Raw genomic sequence first — 25,655 nt, 5'->3', positions numbered from 1 at the left:
GTGGATTTAGGGTTCGTGAAATTTAAATCCAATGGCACAACAGCAAAGAGACCCTTAAAACAGATCCAGAAAACACAGGGAGTAAAAGAAAAGCAAATTTTTTGGTTTTCTTTGGGGGTTTTGAATGGATTTTCTCGGAAATCAAACGAGAATGAATTTTCCTGGAAATCGAATAGGGGATGGATTTTCTTGGGAATCAAACGAGGATTAGATTAGTTCCTGCGAGGATTGAGAGTGGCAGAGGAAAATAGGTCTTTTTTAGGAATTCTCTTGGCTGGAGGGCAACTTCAGAAAAGGGGAATTCTTTTGGATGGAGGGCAACTTCAGAAGTGGGTGGCCCTTTTAATTTTTAGATTTAGTAGAGGTAAAAAAAAAAAAAAAAACAAATCATGAGAACAATTTTCCTCTATCCATATAAATAATTATAAATTATCGAATTTTATTTTGATTATTAAATAAATTAATATTAATAAAAAAAGTTGTTACTATATATTTTTAATAAAATTTTAAAAATTAAATCTCAAATAAAATATTTTATATAAATTAATTTAATTTTCATTTAAAATATAATAAAACATGTTTCAATAAAAATATTTTAAAATTTTTTAAATAAATATTATCTTCAACCAGTTGGGTCCTCTTCATCTAACAATATAATGAAATCACATCGATCTCTTCCTTAATATAAGGACTATTGCAATCTCATATATATTATATTTATGTATAAATTGTTTTTATTCAATAAAATCAAATATTTTTTAACTCAATTATAACTTTATACACTTTCAAAATTCATATATATTATTTTTAAAATTCAAATATCGAATCTACCAATATATCTTTATTTACTATATATTTCTTCTTAATTATATATATATGTCAATTACACTTACAAAATAACTTTAAAATGTGTATTTTTACTTATTTTATCATTTTTTGAAGTTTTTTCAAGCATTCCTATTAATTTGAAATAATTTTCACTCTATCGATATTTGTGAAAAAATATCCATCGATATTTCTCCGATATTTCTGATATATCAGTAAAATCGAAGTACCGATATATCCGTAAAAACCGATATTTCAATCCTTGGGTGCAATAACAAATAACTTCTCTCTAAAAAAAATTTTTTTAAAAAATCTCAAATCAAACATATTTAAGTATCACCGTTGGTTTCAATGTACCTTTGGGTTTCAAATAAGATAATAACTGTTTGTCAATGGCTTAGAAAATAAAGGTGGGAGAAACATGTTTGAAAATGGGAAAATAATTGAACAAAAAAGTTGATGAAATACTAAATAAATTATATAATTTTTCATTTACATTTATCCCCATGGTATGAAATTTATATATTTTCATTCTTTTAATATTTTTTCTTATTTATTTATTTTCAATTTTTTTGTCATCAACGTATTGAGTAGATGATGCTAATACATTGATATGATATGTTAGACATCAATTACTATTATAAAAAACAATATTTTTAAAATGAGATCAATTATTGAATTGAAAAAGTTATCGATGATTAAACCGTTGTCAAATTGGTGATTGAATTGCGGTCGAACTAGTAACATCATAAATATAAAACTTATATTTTATATAAATTTAAAATTAATTTTAATTTTTTAAAATATATACAATTAATGTTTTTAAAAATATTTTATTTTTTAAAATTGATATACCAAATTAAATTATAAAGATAAATATAAATATATTAATATTTTTAATAAAACATGTAAATATTTAAATACGAAGATATATTTAAGATGAAAAAAATACGATATTTTAGTTTTCTATGTATTTTATTATTTTAAATTTTGAAATTTATTATATTAATTAATTATAATATTTTTCATACTTATTATAAAAATAAAATTGAATATAAATAACTAAATATTTATATTTTTAAAAATATTTTATATGATAAAATTTAAAAAAGAGACTTGAAAGTTATCTCATTTTATATAAAAAGGGTTACCCACCATAGTCCGAGCCCTCTAAGGACTGTGTTTATTTTCATTATTTGAGTAAATCCCACATCGACAACTTATGGTTTATAACTGCAATAGATATACCAAGTAGATGCAATTTTTATGTAAGTTATACGGTGGTAAATGGGCTTGGGCAATCAATTCAACCTTGAGCCGCTGGCATTTTTGACTTATTTCAGAATAAGACAAATTGATTAAATTATGCTTTTTGAATTGATGTGTCAACACAAGATAATTCATGGCAGTGATATAAAATTATAGACAAATTAATAATGCAAAATTTATTAAATTATTTTCATGATAATCGTAGCATCGGATTCGACTTTTACATGCAAGTTGATGGAAGTAAATAAAATAATTCTAATAATGACTATTATCTTTGACTTCTCTTTTAGAGACCAACGTCATCAAAAAAACTTTGTTAGATGATAGGTTTGATTATTCAAAAGGAATCTGCATTGAGGTATCCATCGTTGATTCATGGTTTCTATCGAACTTAGCAGATCTGCAACTCATAATGGAAACAGATTCTCAAAAAGTAGTGTTGGGGAAATCAATAATAGTACCAAGTGTTAGCGAGTTGGTCAAAGAATCCATAACCAAAGTTCCTCCTCGGTATGTGTACCATGAGCAGGATCCTCCAACGGCCGCTGCCGGCGAGATCTGGCTTCAAGCGATTCCGGTCATCGATCTTCATGGCTTGCTTCATGGGGACTCCATGGATTCTGAGTTGGAGAGGCTTCACGCAGCTTGCAAGTATTGGGGTTTTTTCCAGGTATGTGCTTTTGGACCCGATAAGGCTATGGGTTGGACTTGATTTCGACCCATTTGTTCTGGTTCCTAAGACTGGCTCTCTGGGTGCCGTCTTTGGATTTGACTCGGATGTGGGTATATACCGAAATTTGATTTTGTGGCCTAGAGAACTTCTAAGTATATTATATAGTCCATAAATTTCTCACATACTATCTATGAGTGGTGTTTGAGTGTATGAGTATCATAGAATTGCCATAGCAGGAATATCATAGAATTGCCATGGCAGTTAAAAATCCATATGAAGTTCCTCAAAAATTGGCTCTTCCACCGTTCTTTTTTGGTGCCTGTGGTTTAACTGTCTTAGAATTGTCAAAGCTGAAAAACCATTTTTTGACTTTTAAGAACCATGAAATTGTTTTTAACAATAGCTTCCAAACAGGGCCTTGATTTTTGAGTTAGCAGTTCTGTGCTTCTTGTTTTGTAAATGCAGGTTGTGAACCATGGAGTGAGTAGTTCATTGTTGGAGGAATTCAAAGGGGAGGTTCAAGATTTCTTTGAACTTCCACTCGAAGAAAAGAAGAAGCTTTGGCAGCAGCCAGATAACCATCAGGGATTTGGGCAACTCTTTGTGGTGTCAGAGGAGCAGAGGCTTGATTGGTCAGACGTCTTCTATCTGACTACCCTCCCATCGAATCTAAGGAAGAGTGACATATTTCAAAAGCTCCCACAAAAGCTCAGGTCCATTCTTTCTCAAAACAAAATTCCACATTGTACAACTTAATTTTAAGAACTCTGTTGGTGGCGTAGCACATGAACTCAGCGGTCAGCAAAAAGTTGGCAAATTGATCTGATTTTCTACTTATACTTTGCTGCAGAGGATCTTTAGAAGCTTACTGCATAGAAATGAAAAGGTTAGCCATGACCCTCTTAAGTCAAATGGCTAAAGCTTTAAAGATGGAGGCTGAGGAGATAAGAGACATGTTCACTGATGGGTTTCAATCAATGAGAATGAACTACTATCCTCCATGCCCTGAACCAGATATGACCATTGGGTTGACTCCTCACTCTGATGCTGGTGCTCTAACAATTCTCCTTCAGCTGGACGACACCGACGGCCTCCAAATTCAGAAAGAAGGGAGATGGGTCCCTGTTAAACCACTTCCAAATGCATTTGTTATCAACGTTGGAGACATTATGGAGGTATTATTTTCCTCTGTTGTAAGTAACATAGCTTGAGAACCATTTGTATGTGATTGAGTCTAGGCTGATCCAGCTGTGAAAACACAGTGAATTTGCACTCGGCCATGCTAAATTGGATACTCTGGCTGAAACATTATGAGATTTAACTCATTTAATCTAGGTAGCAGACAGCACTATTGGATTGTATATATGGGGGTCAGAGTGTTTGGCTGAGCCCCAGTTCCTATTAGGACCTGGAACTAGCTGTATCCCATAAGAGTACCAATGTTCAAATTTCTTCAAGTCTTAACCTATAGACTGTTAACAACTTTGTATCAAGATGTGCATATAAAGCTCCATCAAATAATGCAAATTCTCCAATTTATCTTTGCATTGATATTCATAATTCTGATTTCCTTTGCAGATTGTGAGTAATGGTGTTTACCATAGCATTGAGCATAGGGTAATGGTGAACTCTACGAAGGAGAGGCTCTCTGTTGCAACATCTAATAGTTCTAATATAAACTCAGAATTAGGCCCTGCACCTAGCCTTATTAGCCCACAAAACCCAGCAAAGTTTCAGCGGGTTCGAACAGAGAAATATTACAAGGACTTCTTTGCTCGGAAACTAGATGGCAAGTCACACCTCAAGTTCCTGAAAATAGATCAAGATGGAGGCCATACAAGTTGAGTTAGCATGTAATCATGGATGCAAGGCGCTGCCACACTGCCTGAAGTGTCCCTTATAAAGGTAAATTGCAATGACGATTAGGCATTTATGTTACAATTTGGAACACGCATTCAAGAATCGACATGGAGAGCTCCACAAAGGTGCAAACTATATTTATACCAAGCCATGAATTGAGCATTCTGGTGTGGTTGAGGCATCGGAATGTAACAGTAACCTCTATGTTTTGTTTGGTTATGTTATCGTATCTCTTTTGGTTTACAGCTAGCCCAAATGTGCCTGCAAACTTGGTTGTCAAGGATACAAAAAACCCAACAAGCATGATGAAGATGATGTTTTTCAGAGGAAACCACTAAAATATATGCACCGTAATGTATAAAATTTTGTGACTGAAGTATATCTGTTGGAAACGTGCCTTAGGTTGCTACAGTTCTGGGCAAACAAAAAAGTGTTGAATAATTGGTCAATAGAACAAGTCTTTAGGAAATATTTATATATATATATTTGGCTTGATATTAGGAATTGGTTAGACATGGCTTGAAATTAGCAAATTCTCTTGACTTTCTTTTATGTTTCAGCTCTATATAAAGAGCAATGCAGTGAATAAAAATATACTTCCAGATACCAAGTTTTTTTTTACTGAAAAAGTTTTGTTTTTCCTTTGCTGTCATAAAATTTCTGCCCTATTCTTATGCCATATATCAACAATTTGGTATCAGAGCAATTCTTCTTGAGGGATCTATGAGTTGAGTGAATCCATAAATGGAAACTGAAACAACTTTCTCCCATGTTGCACCACCGATTTTTGATGGTGATAACTATCAAGCCTGGGCTGTTAGAATGATAGTCCATCTTGAAGCATTAGATCTTTGGGAAGCTATAGAGGAAGACTATGATGTTCCCCCATTGCCAGCGAACCCTACGATGACTCAGCTTAAGACCCATAAAGAGAGAAAGACTAGGAAGTCCAAAGCTAAAGCCTACTTATTCTCTGTAGTTTCAAGCACTATATTTACAAGAATCATGAACCTGAAGTCAGCAAAAGATATTTGGGACTACCTCAAAAAGGAATACCATGGCAATGAAAGAACCAAAAATATGCAAGTACTCAACCTGATCAGGGAGTTTGAAATGCTGAAAATGAAGGAGACAGAACCCATCAAAGACTACTCTGACAAGTTGCTGGGCATAGTAAACAAGGTGAGGTTGCTAGGTAAGGACTTCTCTGATGAATGAATTGTGCAAAAAATTCTTGTAACTCTGCCTGAAAAGTATGATTCTAAATTTTATTAATTAGAAGAATCTAAGGATTTTTCAAGCATATCCTTGGCAAAATTGGTGAATGCATTGTAGGCACAAGAGCAAAGTAGAATGATAGGAAAAAAAAAATCGATGGAGGGTGCTCTTCAAGCAAAGGCAGAAAATTCAGGAGGAGGCAAAGACAAGAAAAACGACAATAAGAAGAAGAACAACAAGACTGACAACAACAACAAAAACAAGGATGAAACCTATCCACCTTGCCCACACTACAAAAAGACAAATCACCCATAAAGGAAATGTTGGTGGAGGCGTGATGTCAAGTGCAGGAAATGTGGTCAGATTTGACACATGGAGCGGATTTGCAAGTCACAACAACATGAAGAGGCAAAAGCTTCTATTGAGCAACATAAAAAAGAACAACTTTTTGTTGCAACATGCTTCACAACAAGTAATAGCTCTAGCGATTTATGGTTGATTGATAGTGGTTGCACAAACCACATGACCAATGACTAAGAGCACTTTAAGGAGCTTGATAAAACTATAATCTCCAAAGTAAAAATTGGAAATGGTGAATTTATTTCAGTTAAGGGTAAAGGAACTATGGCTATAGAAAGTTTAACAGGTTTGAAGTATATTACTGATGTTCTATATGTGCCTGACATTGATCAAAACCTGCTTAGTGTTCGACAACTGATTGAAAAAGGTTTCAAAGTCATATTTGAAGACAAATGGTGCATCATCAAAGACGCGAAAGGTAGAGATGTATTCAAAGTGAAAATGAGAGCAAAAAGCTTTGCTCTAAATCTAATGGAGGATGAGCAGATAGCATTTTCAAACACTGTAAGCAATGCAGAATTATGGCACAGAAGGCTCGGGCATTTCCACCATGTTGGACTTCTATATATGCAGAAACATAATTTGGTGAAAGGTGTGCCATTGCTGGAAGACAAGCTAGCTGATTGTGTCGCTTGTCAATATGGCAAGCAAACTAGAAGACCATTCCCTCAAACAACATGGAAAGCAATGCACAAGCTGCAACTGGTACACACAGATGTTGGAGGACCTTAGAAAACACCATCTTTAAATGGTAGTAAGTACTACATTGCATTTATTGATGATTATACCATATTTTGTTGGATTTATTTCCTCAAATCCAACTCTGAGGTTGCTTATGTATTTTGGAAATATAAAGCATGGGTGGATAATCAAAGCAGTTGCAAGATGCAAAAGATAAGGTCAGATAATGGGAAAGAATACACAAATGAAATTTTTTATAAGTTATGTGAAGAAGCTGGTATTGAGCACCAACTCACAGCATCTTACACTCCACAACAGAATGGAGTAAGTGAGAGAAAAAATTGAAGTATTATGGAGATGACAAGTTGTATGCTACATGAGAAGGAGTTGCCAAAGAAATTGTGGGCAGAGGCTACAAACACTGTAGTTTTTTTGCTGAATAGGCTGCCAACGAGAGTTTTGTAGAAAAAAAAACTCCATTTGAAGCCTGGTTTAGTTATAAACCAGATTTGCATAATCTAAGAACTTTTGGTTGTCTCTGTTTTTCTTATGTGCCGCAGGTGAAAAGAGACAAACTTGATAAGAAGGCAGAACTAGGAGTTTTCATTGGTATAGCAACTCTTCCAAGGCTTACAGAATTTTCCAACCACAAAATGGAAAAATTCTTGTAAGTAGAGATGTCAAGTTCATGGAAGATAGACAACGGAACTGGGAGGAGTCAATAAAGATGCAATTGCCAAAGGTTCCACAATACTTTGATGAAGACATAGATGATGTCCCAGTTAGAGGTACAAGGTCCTTATCTGATGTTTATGAAAGAAGCAATGTTGCTATTTTTGAGTCTGCAGAATTTGAAGAGGCAGAGAAGGATGACAAGTGGATTGAAGCAATGAAAGAGGAGCTTAGAATGATTGAAAAGAATGACACCTGGGAGTTGGTGGACATACCTCAACACAGAAAGGTCATTGAAGTCAAATGGGTTTATAGAACCAAACTTAATGCAGATGGTTCTGTAAATAAATACAAAGCCAGGTTAGTTGTGAAGGGGTATAGTCATGTGTTTGGAGTGGATTTCTTGGAATATTTTGCTTTAGTATAATGCTTGGATACAATCAGAATGTTGCTTGCTTTGATAGCACAAAAGAGATGGAAGACTTACCAGTTAGATGTAAAATCTGTTTTTTTAAATGGTTATCTTCAAGAGGAAATTTATGTAAAGCAGCCTGAGGGATTCCAAGTCAAGGGACAGGAGGAAAAGGTCTACTTGTTGAAGAAGGCCTTATATAGTATTAAACAGGCTCCTAGGGCCTGGTATAGCAGGATTGATGAGCATCTTCAAAGTTTTGGATTTGTTAAAAGTCCAAGTGAAGCTACATTATATGTAAAAGGAACAGATGCTAACTTAATTGTAGTTTATGTTTATGTTGATGATCTGCTTGTAACAGGTAGCAATGAGAAAATGGTAAAAGAGTTTAAAGCTGAAATGCTCGAAGTATTTGAGATGACAGACCTTGGCTTGATGTCCTACTTTCTGGGTATGGAGGTGAAGCAAGATCATGATGGAGTCTTCATAAACCAAAAGAAGTATGCAAAGGAAATACTTAACAAATTTCACATGGAAGATTACAAAAGGACCAGCACACCAATGAATCAGAAGGAGAAATTTAGCAAAGATGATGAAATAGAAAAAAGTGGATGAAAGCCAATACAGGAGCCTGATTGATTGCTTGATGTATCTTACAACCACCAGAGCAGACATAATGTTTTCAGTAAGCCTGTTTTTCAAGAGTCATGCATTGTGCCAGTGAAGTGCATTTTCAAGCTACCAAAAGGATTGTAAGACATATCAAGGGCACAACAAATTATGGCATTAAATATTCTTACTGTCAGAATTTTAAACTTCATGGTTATTCTAATAGTGATTGGGCATGTTCTATTGATGATATGAGAAGTACAATAGGATTTTGTTTCAGCTTTGGATTCAGAATTTTTTCATGGTCCTCAAAGAAGCAAGATGACATAGCTCAAAGTACAGCAGAGGCAGAATATGTAGCAGCCAATGCTAATGTAAATTAAGCAATTTGGATCAGAAGAATACTTGCAGATCTACACATGAAGCAAAATGAGCCAACACAGATTCATGTAGATAACCAAGTTGCAATTACAATTTCAAATGATTCTATTTTTCATGGCAAGACTAAGCATTTCAAGATCAAGTTGTATCACTTAAGAGAAGAACAAAAGGATGGTGAAGTTAAACTACTTTATTGCAAGTCTGAGGATCAAATTGCAAATGTGTTAACCAAGGCTCTACCAAAAGCTAGATTTGAAACCTTAAGAAGCAAAATAGACCTCTGTAACTACTAAGGCAAGGAGGAGTGTTGGAAACATGCCTTAGGTTGCTACAGTTTTGGGCAAACAAAAAATTGCTGAATAATTGGTCAATAGACCAGGTCTTTAGGAAATATTTTCTGCATATATATATATATATATTGGCTTGATATTAGGAATTGGTTAGACATGGCTTGAAATTAGCAAATTCTCTTGGCTTTCTATTATGCTTTAGCTCTATATAAAGAGCAATGCAGTAAATAAAAATATACTTCCATATACCAAGTTTTTTTTTACTGAAAAAGTTTTGTTTTTCCTTTGCTGTCATAAAATTTCTGCCCTGTTCTTGTGCCATATATCAACAATATCCTTGTGTTTGATGCTTGTTGCCCATTTTCAAGTCTTCTTAATTTCTCTTCTTTACATTGCTCAAAGCAGGTTCAAGCTCATTTAAGCTTTTAGAAGGTTAGCTAAAACTAGTAGATTTGATTCCTAGTAGTATTTCTTCTCCTCTCCAGTCCATTCAACTGGCATACTTCCACTTGCTAGATATATAGTTCACTTTGCTTGGTTACTATGGCAGCTTCCCCACAACAAACGATGCCTCATCAGGAAAGACATCATTAATCCAAGTGTCCTCAAAAGCTGATCGATTTTTTTCTTGGAGAGATCCTCTTCCACCATGTTTTCTACCCCTTACTTATCCTTTATCTGCAATTAGAACTCTTCTAGCAATAGGATCCATTGAATGAGACTGGCCTTGGTGTCATTCTACTATCTCTATTAGTGAGATGCATATCTATTTTCTATCATTTTTCTTCTAATAGGATCTAGTAAAATTGAATGAAATGTTGGATTATATGACTGGTATGTATAAGTGTCATTGCATGTCACACTATTTACGATCGTTTTTCTTTAATGATTTTTCGTAGGTTTATTATGCAAAATGTGACTTTTTTTCTTTATCATTTTATGATTTTTAATTGAGGTGTGGTCTTCTTTCTGATAAATGATGACTATCATGGATGCATGACTTATTTTATACCACAATTCAAATCACATTTTGGTCCTTGGCCACATTTCTAATCGGTTACATTCACTTCCGAGAATGACTTCAATCTAGTTAAATAAGACCGATGATTTTTCATGAAAAACTCATTATTCTTACATATGTCTAGTCATAATGAGCTTTTTGGGGAGAAATATAGTCTTTTGGTGGTTATATATCCCTCTTCATATCATTCCCTACAATCAAAGGGCTATTAAAGGCTATATATTTACCATGATACGTATAAGGATGTTACATTCCTTTCCCTAATTTTGATAACAATTTGGTCCTAACATGTCAAGAGTTATAAAATCAAATTTGTGTGATATTTATGACCAAATAATACAATGGAAATCATTCATCAACTAAACTTGTTTGAAAGAAAATAATAACTCAAACAAAATATTGTAGAATGAATGAAACAATCATTGTAATTTAACTCCTAATTATATTAACTAAAAAACAATCAAATAAATGCATAGCTCTTAGTTATAATAAATAACATCCTTAACGTAGCTTATAGCTAAAATGTTTATTTTGTTGTTTTTATAACTTCAAGTTATCAATAATTTCTTATCACAATTCTATAACTTTCTATATAACTTCTTGCTATGAGAAATTATATAGTATTAACTTGCTATATAGCGTTTAGCAATAATAACATAAAAAATAATAATATCTCAATAATTTCCATTTATAAGAACATAACTTCAAGTTATGAAAATATTCTACTCAATTTTATAGCTTCGGACTATAAGAATATTTAAATCAATTATTTCATATAGCTTCAGGTTATAATAATATATAAATTATTTTTTGTATAGCTTATGTGAAACCAAAGTTTGGTTAATATCGGAATTTAATGATAACAAAACAAAGTTTGAAATTAATGATTTTATTTTAAGTATGTTTAGGTAAGATGATTTCCAAAATAACAATTACAAATTAGATAAATAAAATCAAAGAAAAATCATAAAGAAGGGGAATGCTTCAAAGAGAAGATCAATCAAGATCTATTCTCTAACGTCTCTTTGTAAGGTTGTAATGTATTGGGTTCATATTGCATTTACATTTTTTAAGCACCTAAATCATCAAAGGGCCTAAATTGATTTTATTTTTTTATAAATTGGATGAAAAATCTTCTTAAGTGAAAACCACATTTGTTTAATATTATTCATAGTTAAAAAGGCTTACAAAATGACAAGAATTTATCTAGTTAGATTTCCGTAAGGATTTTATGTTAAAGGTGCAAAAGTTACAAATACTAGTTAATTTATGTATCTTTGAATGATTTTTATAAAAATTAAGATTGATTATTTTAAAAATAAAAACTCATGTTTTGACATGTATTTTATCATTAAAAAAGAGGTTTTCAATCTTAAGTTTCATACTGAAACAATCTAAGACATTAAAGATCATTTGTATATCATTTTTTTTTCTTTTTTTTTTTTTCTATTTTTTGATTGAATAATGGTTGACCAATAGGTCATTTGGTTGAACCAATAAGTTGAACAGGTGGATCAAGAGGCCAACCGATTGAACCAAGTGATCAAAATGGCAAAAGATTGTCTCAATCAATTGAGGTGTAACCTCGATTGATCGATCAAAGTACTTATTGAGCTAGTTGCTTGACCAATCAAGCTCTTATAGAAATGGTCACTTTTGGTACCTCTTTTCATCAAATAGCTAGGAATCTATTCAACCATATGATCGACCAAATAACCTCAAATTGTACCTAATGACTAATTTAGGCTTTCAACTTTTATTTAAAGACTTCAAACTTACTGTATTAATAAGAGAAGTATCTAAATCATTATTGAATATCACTTGAGCCATAGAGGGGTATTTTTAAAGTATACTTGCTTTGAAACTTGCATTTCATCTTAATGCACCATTCAACCCTAGTTTTTTTCCTTTTGAACAAACAACATAAACTAAGGATCCTTTATTCATTTCTATATCTTGTGAAAGTGCTTTGGAACCATAATCTAAAGGGAAGAGTTTAGAGATTTTGTCTTGAAAAGTCTTATTGTAAAAAATGTTTGGAACCATAATCTAAAAAGGTGTTTGAAACCATAAGTCTAAGAGAATTAATTGAAACCATAATCCCATTGTAAAGCTTGAATGTTTGGGTTGAAAGCTTTATTAGTAAACTCTCAATCGATTACGAACTTGAGGAGAATGTACGTAGGCATTGCATCGAACAACTATAAAAACTAGTGTTTTGCATTATCTCTTCTTTATTTTTTTTATGCAATTGTTTTTCCATTATATTTATTATATTATTATTATTTATATTTTATAATTATTAAATTTGAAAAAAGTAACAATCACCCTATTCACCCCAACCTTTAAGGTGATTAGGTCGGTTTAACTAGAATTCTAATAGCTTCAACTAGCTAAATAATTATTATGAAACTTTTAATTATAGAATGCATAAAAATATATATTTTTCTTATCCGCATAGAAGCTATGTAATATTATAAAATACATATTTTTTTAGGAATAACTTAATATTTCATATTATCATAATATGAAACAATTAGAAATTATCCTAAGCTTAGCAAATTATCATAATAATTAGAAATGAAATAATAAAAAAACGAAAAATAAAGTATATCAAAACATCTAGCTTTACAACAAAAAGAAAAATTTACCGCAACAAAATATTCTTTACATTGATATTGGTTATAAAATTATTAATTGATAATTTTGTTTTAAATAACTTTTAGTTATACAATAAAAATAGAAATTGTTGGTATTTTTTATAACCATAAGATAATTGTCAATAAAAATGACCTCTATAGTTTTTCATTGCCAGACAAAGTAAATATAAATTATAATAATAAATATAAAATATGATGAGATATCACTAATTAGAGTCTTTGAAGACAATAGATTACAATATAAATAAAATCACTTTTGAATAAATTCATTTTTTTTTTTAATCTTTTTGTCTTGTAGGTTTAGAAGGAAAGAAAATAGATAAAAAAAAAATTGAGAGAGAATTAAGAAAAAATGTAGTTTAAATTTTTCTATTTATATAGTAACCTTAACCCATTTATAGGATTACAATCATAACTACAATAAATATTTTTATGATAACTAGGAAAATTACATGGATGTTTGAAAAGGTATGCGATATCCACAAATTTTTAGACTCATATATAGACTAGTATTTACATTGAAATTATTTTTTAAAAACATAATTTCGGATATAATATAATTAAATTAAAATTGTCCGAATTAATTTTCAGTATTTTACACTAGAAATATTTTTATAAATTCCAGTTGATAAATATTTTACAAATATTTTTCTGAAAACATGTGGCACAAAAAGATGGCCGCCGCAAGAGTACAACGGGAGAGTTCCTATTAAGGACGAGAGGCAAGCTTCAGTTTGGTTGCTCTGCGTACCGTACAATCGTACTAGGGGGATTTGCACACCCGTAATGGAAACAGAGTCTCATCAAGTAGTGTTCGGAAAATCGATAATAGTACCAAGTGTTAGGGAGCTGGTCAAAGAACCCATCACCAAAGTTCCTCCTCGGTATGTGCACAATCAGCAGGACCCTCAGACGGCCGCCGCCGCCGCCGCCGACATCTGGCTTCAACCGGTTCCGGTCATCGATCTCCATTGCTTGCTTCATGGGGACTCCATGGATTCCGAGTTAGAGCGGCTCCACTCAGCTTGTAAGGACTGGGGTTTTTTCCAGGTATTGACTTTTGGACCCGATAAGGGTCTGGGGTGGGCTTGGTTTCGACCCATTTGATTCTTGTTCCTAATTCTGGTTGTCTGGATGCTGTATTTGGATTTGACTTTGATGTGGGTATTTACCAAAATTTGATTTTGTTTCTTAGAGAACATCGAGTGTTTATATATTCCATGAATTTCTTTTATACCCATAAATCTATGAGCAGAGCAAATTGAAGAAACGGTTTTGGGAGGAGGAAAAAAAAAAAAGAAAGAAAAATGACAGGCCACTGAAATTTTTGGGCGTACCGTGGGGTTCGAGTATATAAATACAACGAATTGCCTTAACAATTAAAAATCCATAGGAAGTTCCTAAAAAAATTGGCTCTTTCACTATCAGTTTTGGTGCCTATCGTTTGGGTATATGAATTTTATAGAATTGTCATAGCTGGAAAACATTTTATTAATATTATTATTATTTTAAAGAACATGAAACTGTTTTTAACAATAGTTTCCAAACAGGGCCTTGATTTTTGAGTTAGCAGTTCTGTGCTTCTTGTTTTGTAAATGCAGGTTGTGAACCATGGAGTGAGTAGTTCATTGTTGGAGGAATTCAAAGGGGAGGTTCAAGATTTCTTTGAACTTCCACTCGAAGAAAAGAAGAAGCTTTGGCAGCAGCCAGATAACCATGAGGGATTTGGGCAACTCTTTGTGGTATCAGAAGAGCAGAGGCTTGATTGGTCAGACATGTTCTATCTGACTACCCTCCCATTCAATCTAAGGAAGAGTGACATATTTCAAAAGCTCCCACAAAAGCTCAGGTCTCAATCTCTCTCAAAACAAAATTCTACCTTGTAAAGCTTAATTTTAAGAACTCTTGTTGGTGGTGGTGTGACACATGAACTCAGGGGTAGGGGAAAGGTTGGCAAATTGATTTGATTTTCTACTTATACTTTACTGCAGAGAGACTTTGGAAGCTTACTCTGTAGAAATGAAAAAGTTAGCGATGACTATCTTAAGTCAAATGACTAAAGCTTTAAAGATGGAGGCTGAGGAGATAAGAGACATGTTCAGTGATGGGGTTCAATCAATGAGAATGAACTACTATCCTCCATGCCCTGAACCAGATATGACCATTGGGTTCGCTCCTCACTCCGATGCTGATGCTCTAACTATTCTCTTTCAGCTCAATGACACTGAGGGCCTCCAAATTCGGAAAGAAGGGAGATGGGTTCCTGTTAAACCCCTTCCAAATGCATTTGTTGTCAACATTGGAGACATTATGGAGGTATTATTTTTCACTATTGTACATTACATAGCTTGAAAACCATTTGTATATGATCGAGTGACTTGAAACATTTGTATGTGATTGAGTCTAGGCCGATCGATCCAGCTGCATCACACAGTGAAGTTGCACTTGGCTATGATAAACACTGGGGGAACTGAATACCCTGGCTGAAATGAATTAGATTCATTCATTTAAACTAGGTAGCAGTCAACAGTACTGGATTGCATATATGGGGTCAGAGTGTTTGGTTGAGCTCTAGTAACTGTAATCTGATACAAGGGACACCACAAAAGTTTGGAAGCCCTACCCACAGGGCAGACCTGGAACTAGATGTTTCCCATAAGAGTACCAATGTTAGATTTCTTCAAAGTCTTAACCTATTGACTGTTAACAAGTTTGTATCTAGATGTGCATGTAGGGCTCTATCAAGTAATGCAAATTCTCCAATTTATGGTCACGGTGGTATTCATAATTCTGGTTTCCTTTGCAGATTGTGAGTAATGGCATTTACCAGAGCATTGAGCATAGGGCAATGGTGAACTCAGCGAAGGAGAGGCTCTCTGTTGCAACGTTTTTTAGTTCCAACCTCGACTCAGAATTAGGTCCTGCACCTAGCCTCATTAGCCCACAAAACCCAGCAATTTTTCAGCGGGTCCCTATAGAGAAATATTTCAAGGACTTCTTTGCTCGGAGACTAGATGGCAAGTCGTACCTCAAGTTCATGAAAATAGATGAAGATGGAGGCCATACAAGTTGAGTTAACATGCAAGTATGGATGCAATGCGCTGCCATTCACTGCCTGAACTATATCCCTTACAAAGGTAAATTGAAATGACAATCAGATAGTAGTATTACGGTTAGGAACACACATACAAGAACCAATATGGAGAGCTCCACAAGGGTGCAAACCATATTCCATGCCAAAGCAAGAATTGGCACTGGTGGCCTAACAACATTCCGAAGGAGCAATTGGAGGATTGTATTTGAACAATTTCAATCACCTATTTGGACTAATAGGAAGAATATGCTCTTCTTGTTAATTTAATTTGAGCTCTGGATATTAATAAGGGCTTCGTGAAAACTTCTGTTTGGCTTAACTGATGTTTGTTTTTTTGACTTTTTGCTGTGAAAGCAATTTATTTTTAAAATTTAGGTTATTTGGTTTTTTACTTTTTTCATGACTTATTATAAACTTTTTATGAAATATATATATATATATATATATATATATATATATATATATATATATATAGCTTTTTTTAAATAGAAGAAATAATATATTGATTTTTCTTTTATTTTTTAATACTTAATAGAAATAAAATACTACAAAAATAAACAACTTAATATTTAATACTATTAAACATTAAGGTTCTATTTAAAATTAAGTGAAAAAACAAACTCTACCTTAATATATGATGAATCTCTCATGTTATTATTGCCAATCTTAAGCTGTTTTCTGTAGTCAATGTGTTTTGCTTGGTTAGGTTGTGATATATCTTTTAGTTTAAGGCCCAAATGTCAGCAAACTTGGTTGTCAAAGTTGCAAAAAACCCAGTAAGCAAGATGAAGATGGGGACTTGCAAAGGAAACCACTAAAATATATGCCCTGTACTGTATAAAATGTCCGTTGCCCAATTTTCAAGTCTTCTTTCTCTTCTTTATATAGCTCAAAGCAAGTTCATTCTCTTACGAAACCACAGCAATAGCAATGCCGATTATCTTTTTAAAAAGCCTTGGATTACGCTTCATTTTAAAATTAATCACTTGGGGATAAAACTACTAGTTCAGGCTTATTTAAGCCTTGAGAAGATTTGCTAAAACCGATACATTTGATTACAAATAAAGTCTTCTTTCTCTTAACTTTTTTCCCCTTCAACATATGATATGGGGTTTCATGGCCAATATCATTATCTATAGACTATAGTTAGGTATACAAATTTCTGAAATCCTTTAAGGGATATGTCAATGAAGTTGTAATCTAGGCCTGCTAAAATTGCGCCAGGACTTGCTATTAAGTGGCGTAAAGTAGATCAATTAAATTTGGATTGGATACTCCCTCAAACCTTTTTTACTAATTCAGGTAATAATTTGAATTATTTATTTATTTATTATATAATTTAATCTAAAATTTGATCATTTAGAGCATACCAACACGATTAATTCATGTGTGAGTCAAATTTATGTTGATATGTATTACTCGTTTAATAAATATGTTATTTTTATATCAATCTATATAACATAAATTTGATCAGAATTGACTAATTTAATAAACATATTGATTAATTTGATTATAATTATAATCTATTTAACTCATTTAGAATTTAATTTCAAATAAATAAATGAATGGAGTCATAAATATTAAGAAATGTTAGTCATACCAAAGAATATAAATTGGCATGAACTGTGATCCTTAATCCTAAGGTTTTTTTCTTTGCTGGTTTACAGCTTCATAAGCAGGTCTAGTAAAAAAAGTCAAACAATTTGTGGGGTGTCCAATTATTCAAATAATTTGCTTACTCTGATCTCATTAGAGTATGATCCGAAGCTATGACCTTCAAGCTGTTTTTCTCTGCCATCACATCACGGATGAAACTATTAGACCCGTGCATTGCCCCGTTCAATTTGGCATTGAAGTTCAATGAACCGTGGGCTCTGAAACGGTGGTTGAGCAACAAGAATCAACGTAGGGTGTGTATAGCTAGCTATAGGCTTTTATGTAATTGGATGTACGTACATGGATTCATTGGGTTTTGGTAAGTAAAATATAGGGCCAAACCATAGGCAAAATTAGGGGTGGACCCCATCACCGATATTTGATACAATCATACAAAAACTAATCAACTTGGCATCAAAAGTTAGTGAAAGGTTCTCCCTAATCCTCTCAACCCGCCGGCGCTTTTTGAAAGCAAAGGCTAAACTGTGCCAGCTCTATGATCCCTCTGTGGTTGGCATGCGTTTACTCTACTCTTCTCTTTCTTTTCCCAATACCTATATAAGGGCATCCCCACACCAATGCCCACTCATCTCTACTATCTCTAGGCGCCTCTCTCTCTCTCTCTCTCTCTCTCTCTCTCTCTCTCTCTCTCTCTCTCGCACGCACACACGCACACACTCAAAAGATGGAAGCTTTTTCTTCTCCTAAAGTTTCATCACTGCTCTTATTTTCTCTCTTTGTGAGTTCATTAATGGCTACTGCTTCTGCTGGTAATTTCTACCAAGACTTTGATTTAACATGGGGTGATCGACGTGCTAAAATAGTTGATGGAGGAAAGCTTCTCATGCTTTCACTCGACAGGGCCTCCGGCTCGGGCTTCCAGTCCAAGAAAGAGTATCTGTTTGGAAGAATCGACATGCAACTCAAGCTTGTTTCCGGTAACTCTGCAGGCACCGTCACTGCATACTATGTAAGGCGTCCCAGTACTACTTTCCACATTTCTTCTCTAATCTTGTACTAGTCAAGCTAATATCACATGATGAAGTGGCATGGATAAATTTTTTTGCAGTTGTCTTCTCAAGGGCAAACACATGATGAGATTGATTTTGAGTTCTTGGGAAACCTTAGTGGAGACCCTTATATTCTTCATACCAATGTGTTTACCCAAGGGAAGGGAAACAGAGAGCAGCAGTTCTACCTCTGGTTTGATCCAACAAAAAATTTCCACACCTATTCTATCATATGGAATCGCCAAAGGATCATGTAAGCTATATGTTTGCCATTCTCCCCTTTTTCCCCCCTTCAAATTTGTGAAATGGTAACTAGCTAGCCCTAAATGCATGAGGCTTTACATGCTTTTGGGCTCTGTGGGACATCAAACAAATGCATTTCCCGGAAGTTAGTTAATTTTATTTGAAGTACAGATGTCACTATGATAGTCATGTTCCTTCTGCAGGTAAAAAAGTTTGCTTTTCTTCACTAACATCTCTTTACTTTCCAGCTTCCTGGTAGACAACTTCCCCATAAGACAATTCCAGAATCAAGAATCAATTGGTGTTCCTTTTCCAAAATCTCAACCCATGAGGATATATTCAAGCCTGTGGAATGCTGATAACTGGGCAACCAGAGGCGGGGTCGTAAAGATTGATTGGTCTAAGGCTCCTTTCACAGCCTTCTATAGAAACTTCAATGCTGCCGCCTGTATTTGGTCCTACGGTTCTTCATCTTGTGCTTCCAAGTCTGTTAGTCCAATGTCAAATATTGGTTGGCAGACTCAAGGACTAGACGCAAAAAGCAGAAGAAGACTCAGATGGGTACAAAGGTATTACATGATTTACAATTATTGCACTGACATGAAGCGTTTCCCAGAGGGTATCCCGCCAGAGTGCCGACGTTCAAGGTCCATTTAGAGAGAAAGTATTACTTATTGCATGAGTACTTTGTGAAATATCTGTTGGTGAAGGGATGCTTATCGCCAATATTCTAGCTTAGGAGATTGTAAATGAATTAAATAAAGGAAGTTATTTAATTTGAGCTACATCTTGTTTTGGAAACTTCTAAAGCATGCACTGATGAAAAATATTATTTAGATAGCCTGGTTGACTATGGTATATCATGACCAAACAATTATTGAATTCCACCCATGACATCCCATGTAGACCACTGTATTTCTTATCCCGAAAAAAAAGGGCTGAAGAAGTGTGAAAATCAGATGCCTAAAGACGAATAAAGCAAGCATGATTGTCTTGGTAGGTGGTATGCTGAAAAAGTATGAAAATGAGATGACTATTCATATGGATACAGCCACTGAAGTAAGGGACGGTAGCATCCAGCTGAGCCTGGAGGTTGGATGTTATCCACGCACACTGCCTTTGGCAAGCATTGGAGACAATAGGAATAACTCTAAAATCCCAGTAATTTGCTATTTTATGGTTAACTGTAATGGAAAAAAGCTAGATGCTTAGATTGACATTCTGTAATTACTTACAAGATTGCAACCTAATTATTAGTGTGGTGAATTGCAAGAGATAGCGGAGCAAGTGAACCCAAATATGATCAAAGGGCTTTAATCCCGAAAGAGTTATTTTTATTTAAAGCCCATATCATTGGAAAATATTCCTTCATTTACATTCATAATCTAAGGTGATTTTGTCTCTGAATTCAACATTTTGTGGGCTTGTAATCCAAAAACCATCATGCTGAAATTTACTCCATTGACCTAATTAAGGAAAATCTTTCTAAATGATAAAAGAGATTTGCTTGGAGAAGGGTTTTGAAAAAGATGGATGTGGATTCTTATTAGAACCCCATTAATCCTAATGCTTTCATTGTCAACAATAGCGGAGATATTTTGGAGGCAACAGGTTATCTCATTTGTGGAACATTAGGAATCACGGGCACGGTTATGCTCATGCCCTAATATTTTTCAAGGCTGAGGCCTTCCTTTTGATGCGTGAAGTTTCGTGGGGATGAACATATTTTGATTATGGGTCAACATTTTAGATCGTACACCCAAAAACTGACAGAATATAGGTACCATAGATTATTTCAGTAGATGCTTTTCACGTGAACACTCTTGTGGTAAAGAGATGGTTATCGGTTTGGTTGTAATATTCTTGGGCAATTCTTGAAGTTAAAATAGATTAAATCCAATGAATACCCCTTAACCAACTTGTTGGCATGCGACTGGCCCAGAAAGCAATATATATGTTGGACTATTCCAGCTGGCTGAACAACTTGCAGATCACTCTGATGATTGATTAATATAATCAAAAGGTACAAAATTTCTTCAGGAAGAGAAATAGCTGTATTCTTTTCCTTTTCCTAACAGATCCACCGCCTAATGTTCTTTCTTACATCCATGCATGGAACCAAAACTAGCATGCCTTGGCAGCTCTCTGTCGGTGCCTTGTGTTCAGGCTGGTACAGCGCTCACCCACCAAGATACCTGCTTCCTGAACAAGACCCTCAATTCTTATCCAATTCTACTACAACTTCGATGCCCCATTTTCCCATCATCAACTTCCGCTGCTTACTTTCTGCAGATTTCTTGGATTCAGAGCTAGAGAAGCTGCACCGTGCCTGCCTAGAATTGGGCTTTTTTCCGGGTATAATATCAGTGTATATTATGTACAGTATCATCTCTTATGCGGCTCTGCTTGGGATATATACATATGATCCCGACAAAATATATGTTCAAGAGGGACAGTTGGGAATTAATGTTAAGAAGAAAAGTGAAGTTTGAATGTCCAAAACTTCCAACCATTGGGATCCTGGTAACAGAGGAAGCTAATGGTACTTTACTTCAATGGCTTATATGTTCTGTGATTTTCTCTCAATCAAATTGAAGATGACTGCATCCCAGAGGATAATAGAATTAGTCATTAAAATACTAAATATAATCTAAATTGGATGTTCGATCATCTCCTATAAGCTGGAAAAGGACTCAAATTTCTTCATTAATTTCATAAGGCAGTTTCCATCTCGCATTTATGAGATGGACAATAATTTGGTGGCCGGTCCCTAATTCTTTAAATCTTTGAAAGAAAAACCAAGAATCGATCGATCCCAAAAGTTTCATTTGACTGAATGAATCATTTTACATTTTTTTTATAAAAAAAAATAACAAATTAGTTAATCCAAGGGGATGCTCATATCTCTTGATTCTCTTATTAAAAAATTGTGCTGGTTGGTTGTGGTTGTACCTTGGTAGTCGTATAACTACTCAATCATAAAATTGAAAGCCCAATTTTCCTAGAAGGATTATTAAAAACCAAGGCAGCCCGGTCACCTTGCCTAGTTTTTCTTTTTCCTCTTTTGTTTTTTAAATTATTTTTTACTTTTCATTAAGTGATTTGAATTTCCAGGGCACATTTTAAAAAGAGCCAAATTAACTTGGTTGAAGTGTATATTACAACTGAAGTTTGAAAATAGTTGGGTATAGTAGGTACAATGAGATCCCTATACATCTTGATGATGTGGAAAAAATATGGCGTTTATAATGGAAAGGGGACGTATGACTACCAAGTCATGGCATTTGGTCGGAAACATGCATATGCTGGAGCAACCTTCCAGACTCTAATGACCAAGCTATTTGAGTAATAGATCGGGAGACAAGTCACTACCTCGTCAATAAAATGGGTAATTTGTTAGGTTGAATGCTATATGCTGGTAGATCGAACTCAATGAAGATCACGAACTACCCTTAAAGGGGCAGGTACTACCTGACTTTGTAGCATAATTCTTCAGGCCGGCGCGCGGGGTGGGGGAAGGGGGAGGGATTGGAAGAGCACAAGCAAGATACGAAACAAAAAGAGGAAGACCAGTTCATGAGGGTGATATGTGTAGACGAAGCATCTAATTTGAAAGGTGCCGGCGCAAGAATATACATGGACCATATTTGTCAAGGTACGTGCGGGCCGGGGAGAGGTGTGATAGGTGAGAACCATTCTGGTTAAATTTACAGTTTTTACCTCCTTTAAGACACCATCAAAATATATACCAACTCAGTAGCTATAAAGAATGCAAAATCCCTAAATTTTGTTTAAAAAAAAAAAACCTAATTCTAACGAAAAATAAACTCTTAATAAAATTAGGATTTCAAATCCTAAGAAATAATCAAACTTAAATATTAATAAATTAACTTTAATAAACCAAAGAAACATGGGTTTCGTTTAATTAGTACTCCGACAATGTAGCAAATCATCGAGGATGATATGATGTTTGAAATACTGTTGATGATGCTTGTAAGTTCTATGGATGACAACCTTAATTTACTAAGTGGTCATTTATTTTGTTTACATATATAGCATACTGGTGTTTTTTCCGCATTGCTAGGTACTTCTCAGTTATTTTGAGCTTCTCCAGTTTCAGTCCTCAGGACTTCGAGGTATGACTTTCCATGGAGTTCACGCGAAAATAGTCCCTTGAAGTAATCTGCAACGCCAATCCTTCTGAAGAGAGACGGGGAATCAGGACTGACAAGGCTAGGCGCAGGACCCATATCTCCGTTGAGTTTTGGGCTGTAAAATGTTGCAACAGAGAGCCTCTCCTTGATTGAGTTCACAGTTGCGCGATGCTCGATGCTCCGATAAGCTCCATTTGTCACAATCTGCCAAGCCATGGAAGAAAACAGATCAGAGAGAGACAATTACAGTCGACTGTTTGTTGACATCATGATGATGAAATATATTCATTCTAAAGAGATTTCAAAGGAAGAGAAGCTATGGCTCTAGGCTTCATTACGGTTGATTTCCCAACTGAGCCTGAATTACACAAAAAGATTTTGAGTATGGCCATTGCCCAACTGGTTAAGAAAATGAGACGCTATTACCTCCAAAATGTCTCCTATGTTGACAATGAAAGCACCTGGAAGGGGTTTAATAGGAACCCACATCCCATCTTTCCTTATCTGGAGACCTTCCATTTCATTGACTTGAAGGAGTATAGTGAGGCCCACTGCATCCGAATGAGGGGTTAGGCCAATGACTTGATCGGGTTGTGAACATGGAGGATAATAATTCATCCTCATTGCCTGATGCCCTTCTTCAAACAATTCTTTCATATCATTGGCTTCCATTTTTAGAGCTTTTGCTATGAACCCAAGGATTGTCATGGCAAGATTTCTCAGTTCAACTGCATAAATTTCCAAGGAATCCCTGTACGAAAAATAAAGTTAATTGGACCCTTCATTAATGCTAATAGCTCAAGGTATTGTAAGGCCGCACATTGAACAGGTTGAGCTAGGCCCAAGTAGCTTCACCTGAATACATGTATTGACTCTATGTTTTTTACCTACTCAATCTAATCAGATTCCACTATATTTGTGTTCAATTGGGGAATGGACTAATGCTTTCACAACTTCTGTTATTCAACTTGAAAAGACGATATTTCAACCTATCAATCATAGATCGAGAGAAAGAGAGAGAGAAAGAACCTAAGCGAGATAGGTAGCTTGGGGAATAAGTGGGGTTTCCTCAAATAAGTTGGAAGAGTGATCATGTAGAACATGTCTGCCCAATCAAGTTTCTGCTCTTCAGAAATAACAAAGGCCTGTCCAAATCCCTCTAGATCTTCTGGCTGTTGCCAAAACTTCTTCTTCTCTTCCATTGGGAGGTTGAAGAATTCTTGTACCTCTACCTTTACTTTCTCCACCAAAGTAGAGATCACTCCATGATTTGTCAACTGCAATGAATACATTTATGTTATTATTTACTTAAAGTTATTATGATCTTTTGAATTAATTATATACTTAAAGCAAATGAGAATAAACAATTATAAATTCATAGAATTATCTAATGTCTTATTATTTAATTATGTAAAATTTGTTCCTTCATGCAGTACTCTAAAGTGCATACCACCATCCCCCCTTCTCCAGTTTTTTTTCTTTGCTTTTAAGTGTGCAGTTTGGTCGTGATTTTATACAAGTAAATTGGTTCCATACCTGGAAGAAACCCCACTCTTTGCAAGCGTAGTGCAACTTGTCCAGCTCTGAATCCATGGAATCTCCGGAAACCAAGCGGTTAAAGTCGATGACTGGGGCATGGATTGAAGAACAAGTAGTGCTAGAATCGGATAAGAATGGAGGGTCTTGCTCAGGACGCAGGTACCGTGGTGGAACTGTGGTGAGCGTCTTCTTTGCTAGCTCCTGAACACAAGGCACCGGCAGAGAGCCTCCGAGACTTGTTAGTTTTTGCGCATCCATCAGTAAAGACTTGTGAGACCACAAACTTGGCAGATACTGATAGGACTTCTCTGGCCACCTTATATGCCTTGACAGCTAATAATTATGTGTAGAAATGTGTTGTGGCTGAGCCTGCATGCAGGCACGTGGACGTCAATCCTTGGGAAAATGTTTAAAACGGGGAAAATCCAAATCTTATGGCTTCGTCATGCATGTACGACCCATTGAGATAAAATGTTAAGAAAACTGAACACGTAGGTGCTTCTTAACATACAGTTTTTTTCTCTCTGATATAAAAGACGGTGCCGTTTACTTTCAGCAATCTTAAGTATGACCAAGGTTTGAACCGTGTATATGTATATAAAAGAAAGGTATTGCAGATATATGTTTCTGCAGAAAAGTAAGCCAGATTTTCTAAAATTCAACAGATTCAGAAGCGTAGCCTTCTGGACAACCCGGCATGGATAAGTGAAAAATGCACATGGGTGGCGCCTTGGGAATAAGCTGAGTTAAATGATTACTAATGAAGTGTTGGAAGGGCTTGACACAAAACCGAATGCAGCCCTCCACTTTTACGAGGGAGCATTGACCGGCATGAATTGGAGAAAGCATGGTTTGATTTTCTTAAATTCCAAATTGATATGATTAGTGTTTTGGTAAAACAATACTGTATTTCATATTTATTTTTTATAATTCCATGAAAAGTGGTTTTCTTATAAAATGATGAGAATTGTTAGGTATATATATTTTATATTCTAAATTATAAGACGGATACGTTATGAAAAGGAATA

At 34.7% G+C, this 25,655-nt stretch overlaps 5 protein-coding genes across 5 annotated transcripts; 4 read left to right on the top strand and 1 right to left on the bottom strand.

The window, feature by feature from the left end:
- Positions 1-2,427: 2,427 nt before the first annotated feature.
- Positions 2,428-5,038, top strand: LOC117924338 (protein SRG1-like). The gene is made up of 4 exons (XM_034842951.1): positions 2,428-2,764; positions 3,233-3,480; positions 3,618-3,942; positions 4,346-5,038. The coding sequence occupies exons 1-4, from the start codon at positions 2,507-2,509 to the stop codon at positions 4,610-4,612; spliced, it is 1,098 nt and encodes a 365-aa protein (XP_034698842.1). The 5' UTR covers positions 2,428-2,506; the 3' UTR covers positions 4,613-5,038.
- Positions 5,039-5,371: 333 nt separating this feature from the next.
- LOC117923126 lies at positions 5,372-5,845 on the top strand. The gene has a single exon (XM_034841367.1). The coding sequence runs from the start codon at positions 5,372-5,374 to the stop codon at positions 5,843-5,845; it is 474 nt and encodes a 157-aa protein (XP_034697258.1).
- Positions 5,846-13,617: 7,772 nt separating this feature from the next.
- LOC117924336 (protein SRG1-like) lies at positions 13,618-16,328 on the top strand. The gene is made up of 4 exons (XM_034842948.1): positions 13,618-13,981; positions 14,533-14,780; positions 14,923-15,247; positions 15,738-16,328. Exons 1-4 carry the CDS (start codon positions 13,718-13,720, stop codon positions 16,002-16,004), a joined length of 1,104 nt encoding a protein of 367 aa, XP_034698839.1. The 5' UTR covers positions 13,618-13,717; the 3' UTR covers positions 16,005-16,328.
- Positions 16,329-18,296: 1,968 nt separating this feature from the next.
- On the top strand, positions 18,297-19,730 carry LOC117924342 (xyloglucan endotransglucosylase/hydrolase 2-like). Its single transcript, XM_034842955.1, has 3 exons — positions 18,297-18,651; positions 18,751-18,944; positions 19,183-19,730. The coding sequence occupies exons 1-3, from the start codon at positions 18,367-18,369 to the stop codon at positions 19,589-19,591; spliced, it is 888 nt and encodes a 295-aa protein (XP_034698846.1). The 5' UTR covers positions 18,297-18,366; the 3' UTR covers positions 19,592-19,730.
- A 3,066-nt stretch (positions 19,731-22,796) lies between these two features.
- Positions 22,797-24,885, bottom strand: LOC117924343 (protein SRG1-like). Its single transcript, XM_034842957.1, has 4 exons — positions 24,625-24,885; positions 24,118-24,365; positions 23,515-23,839; positions 22,797-23,292 (listed from the first exon to the last, which is right to left on the bottom strand). Exons 1-4 carry the CDS (start codon positions 24,883-24,885, stop codon positions 23,026-23,028), a joined length of 1,101 nt encoding a protein of 366 aa, XP_034698848.1. The 3' UTR covers positions 22,797-23,025.
- Positions 24,886-25,655: the final 770 nt, after the last annotated feature.

This window comes from Vitis riparia, chromosome 10 (assembly GCF_004353265.1).
Source record: "Vitis riparia cultivar Riparia Gloire de Montpellier isolate 1030 chromosome 10, EGFV_Vit.rip_1.0, whole genome shotgun sequence".
In the NCBI taxonomy this organism is placed as follows: domain Eukaryota; kingdom Viridiplantae; phylum Streptophyta; class Magnoliopsida; order Vitales; family Vitaceae; genus Vitis; species Vitis riparia.
Note: the sequence above shows the minus strand (reverse complement) of the source record. Positions and strands in the feature narration are given on the sequence as shown.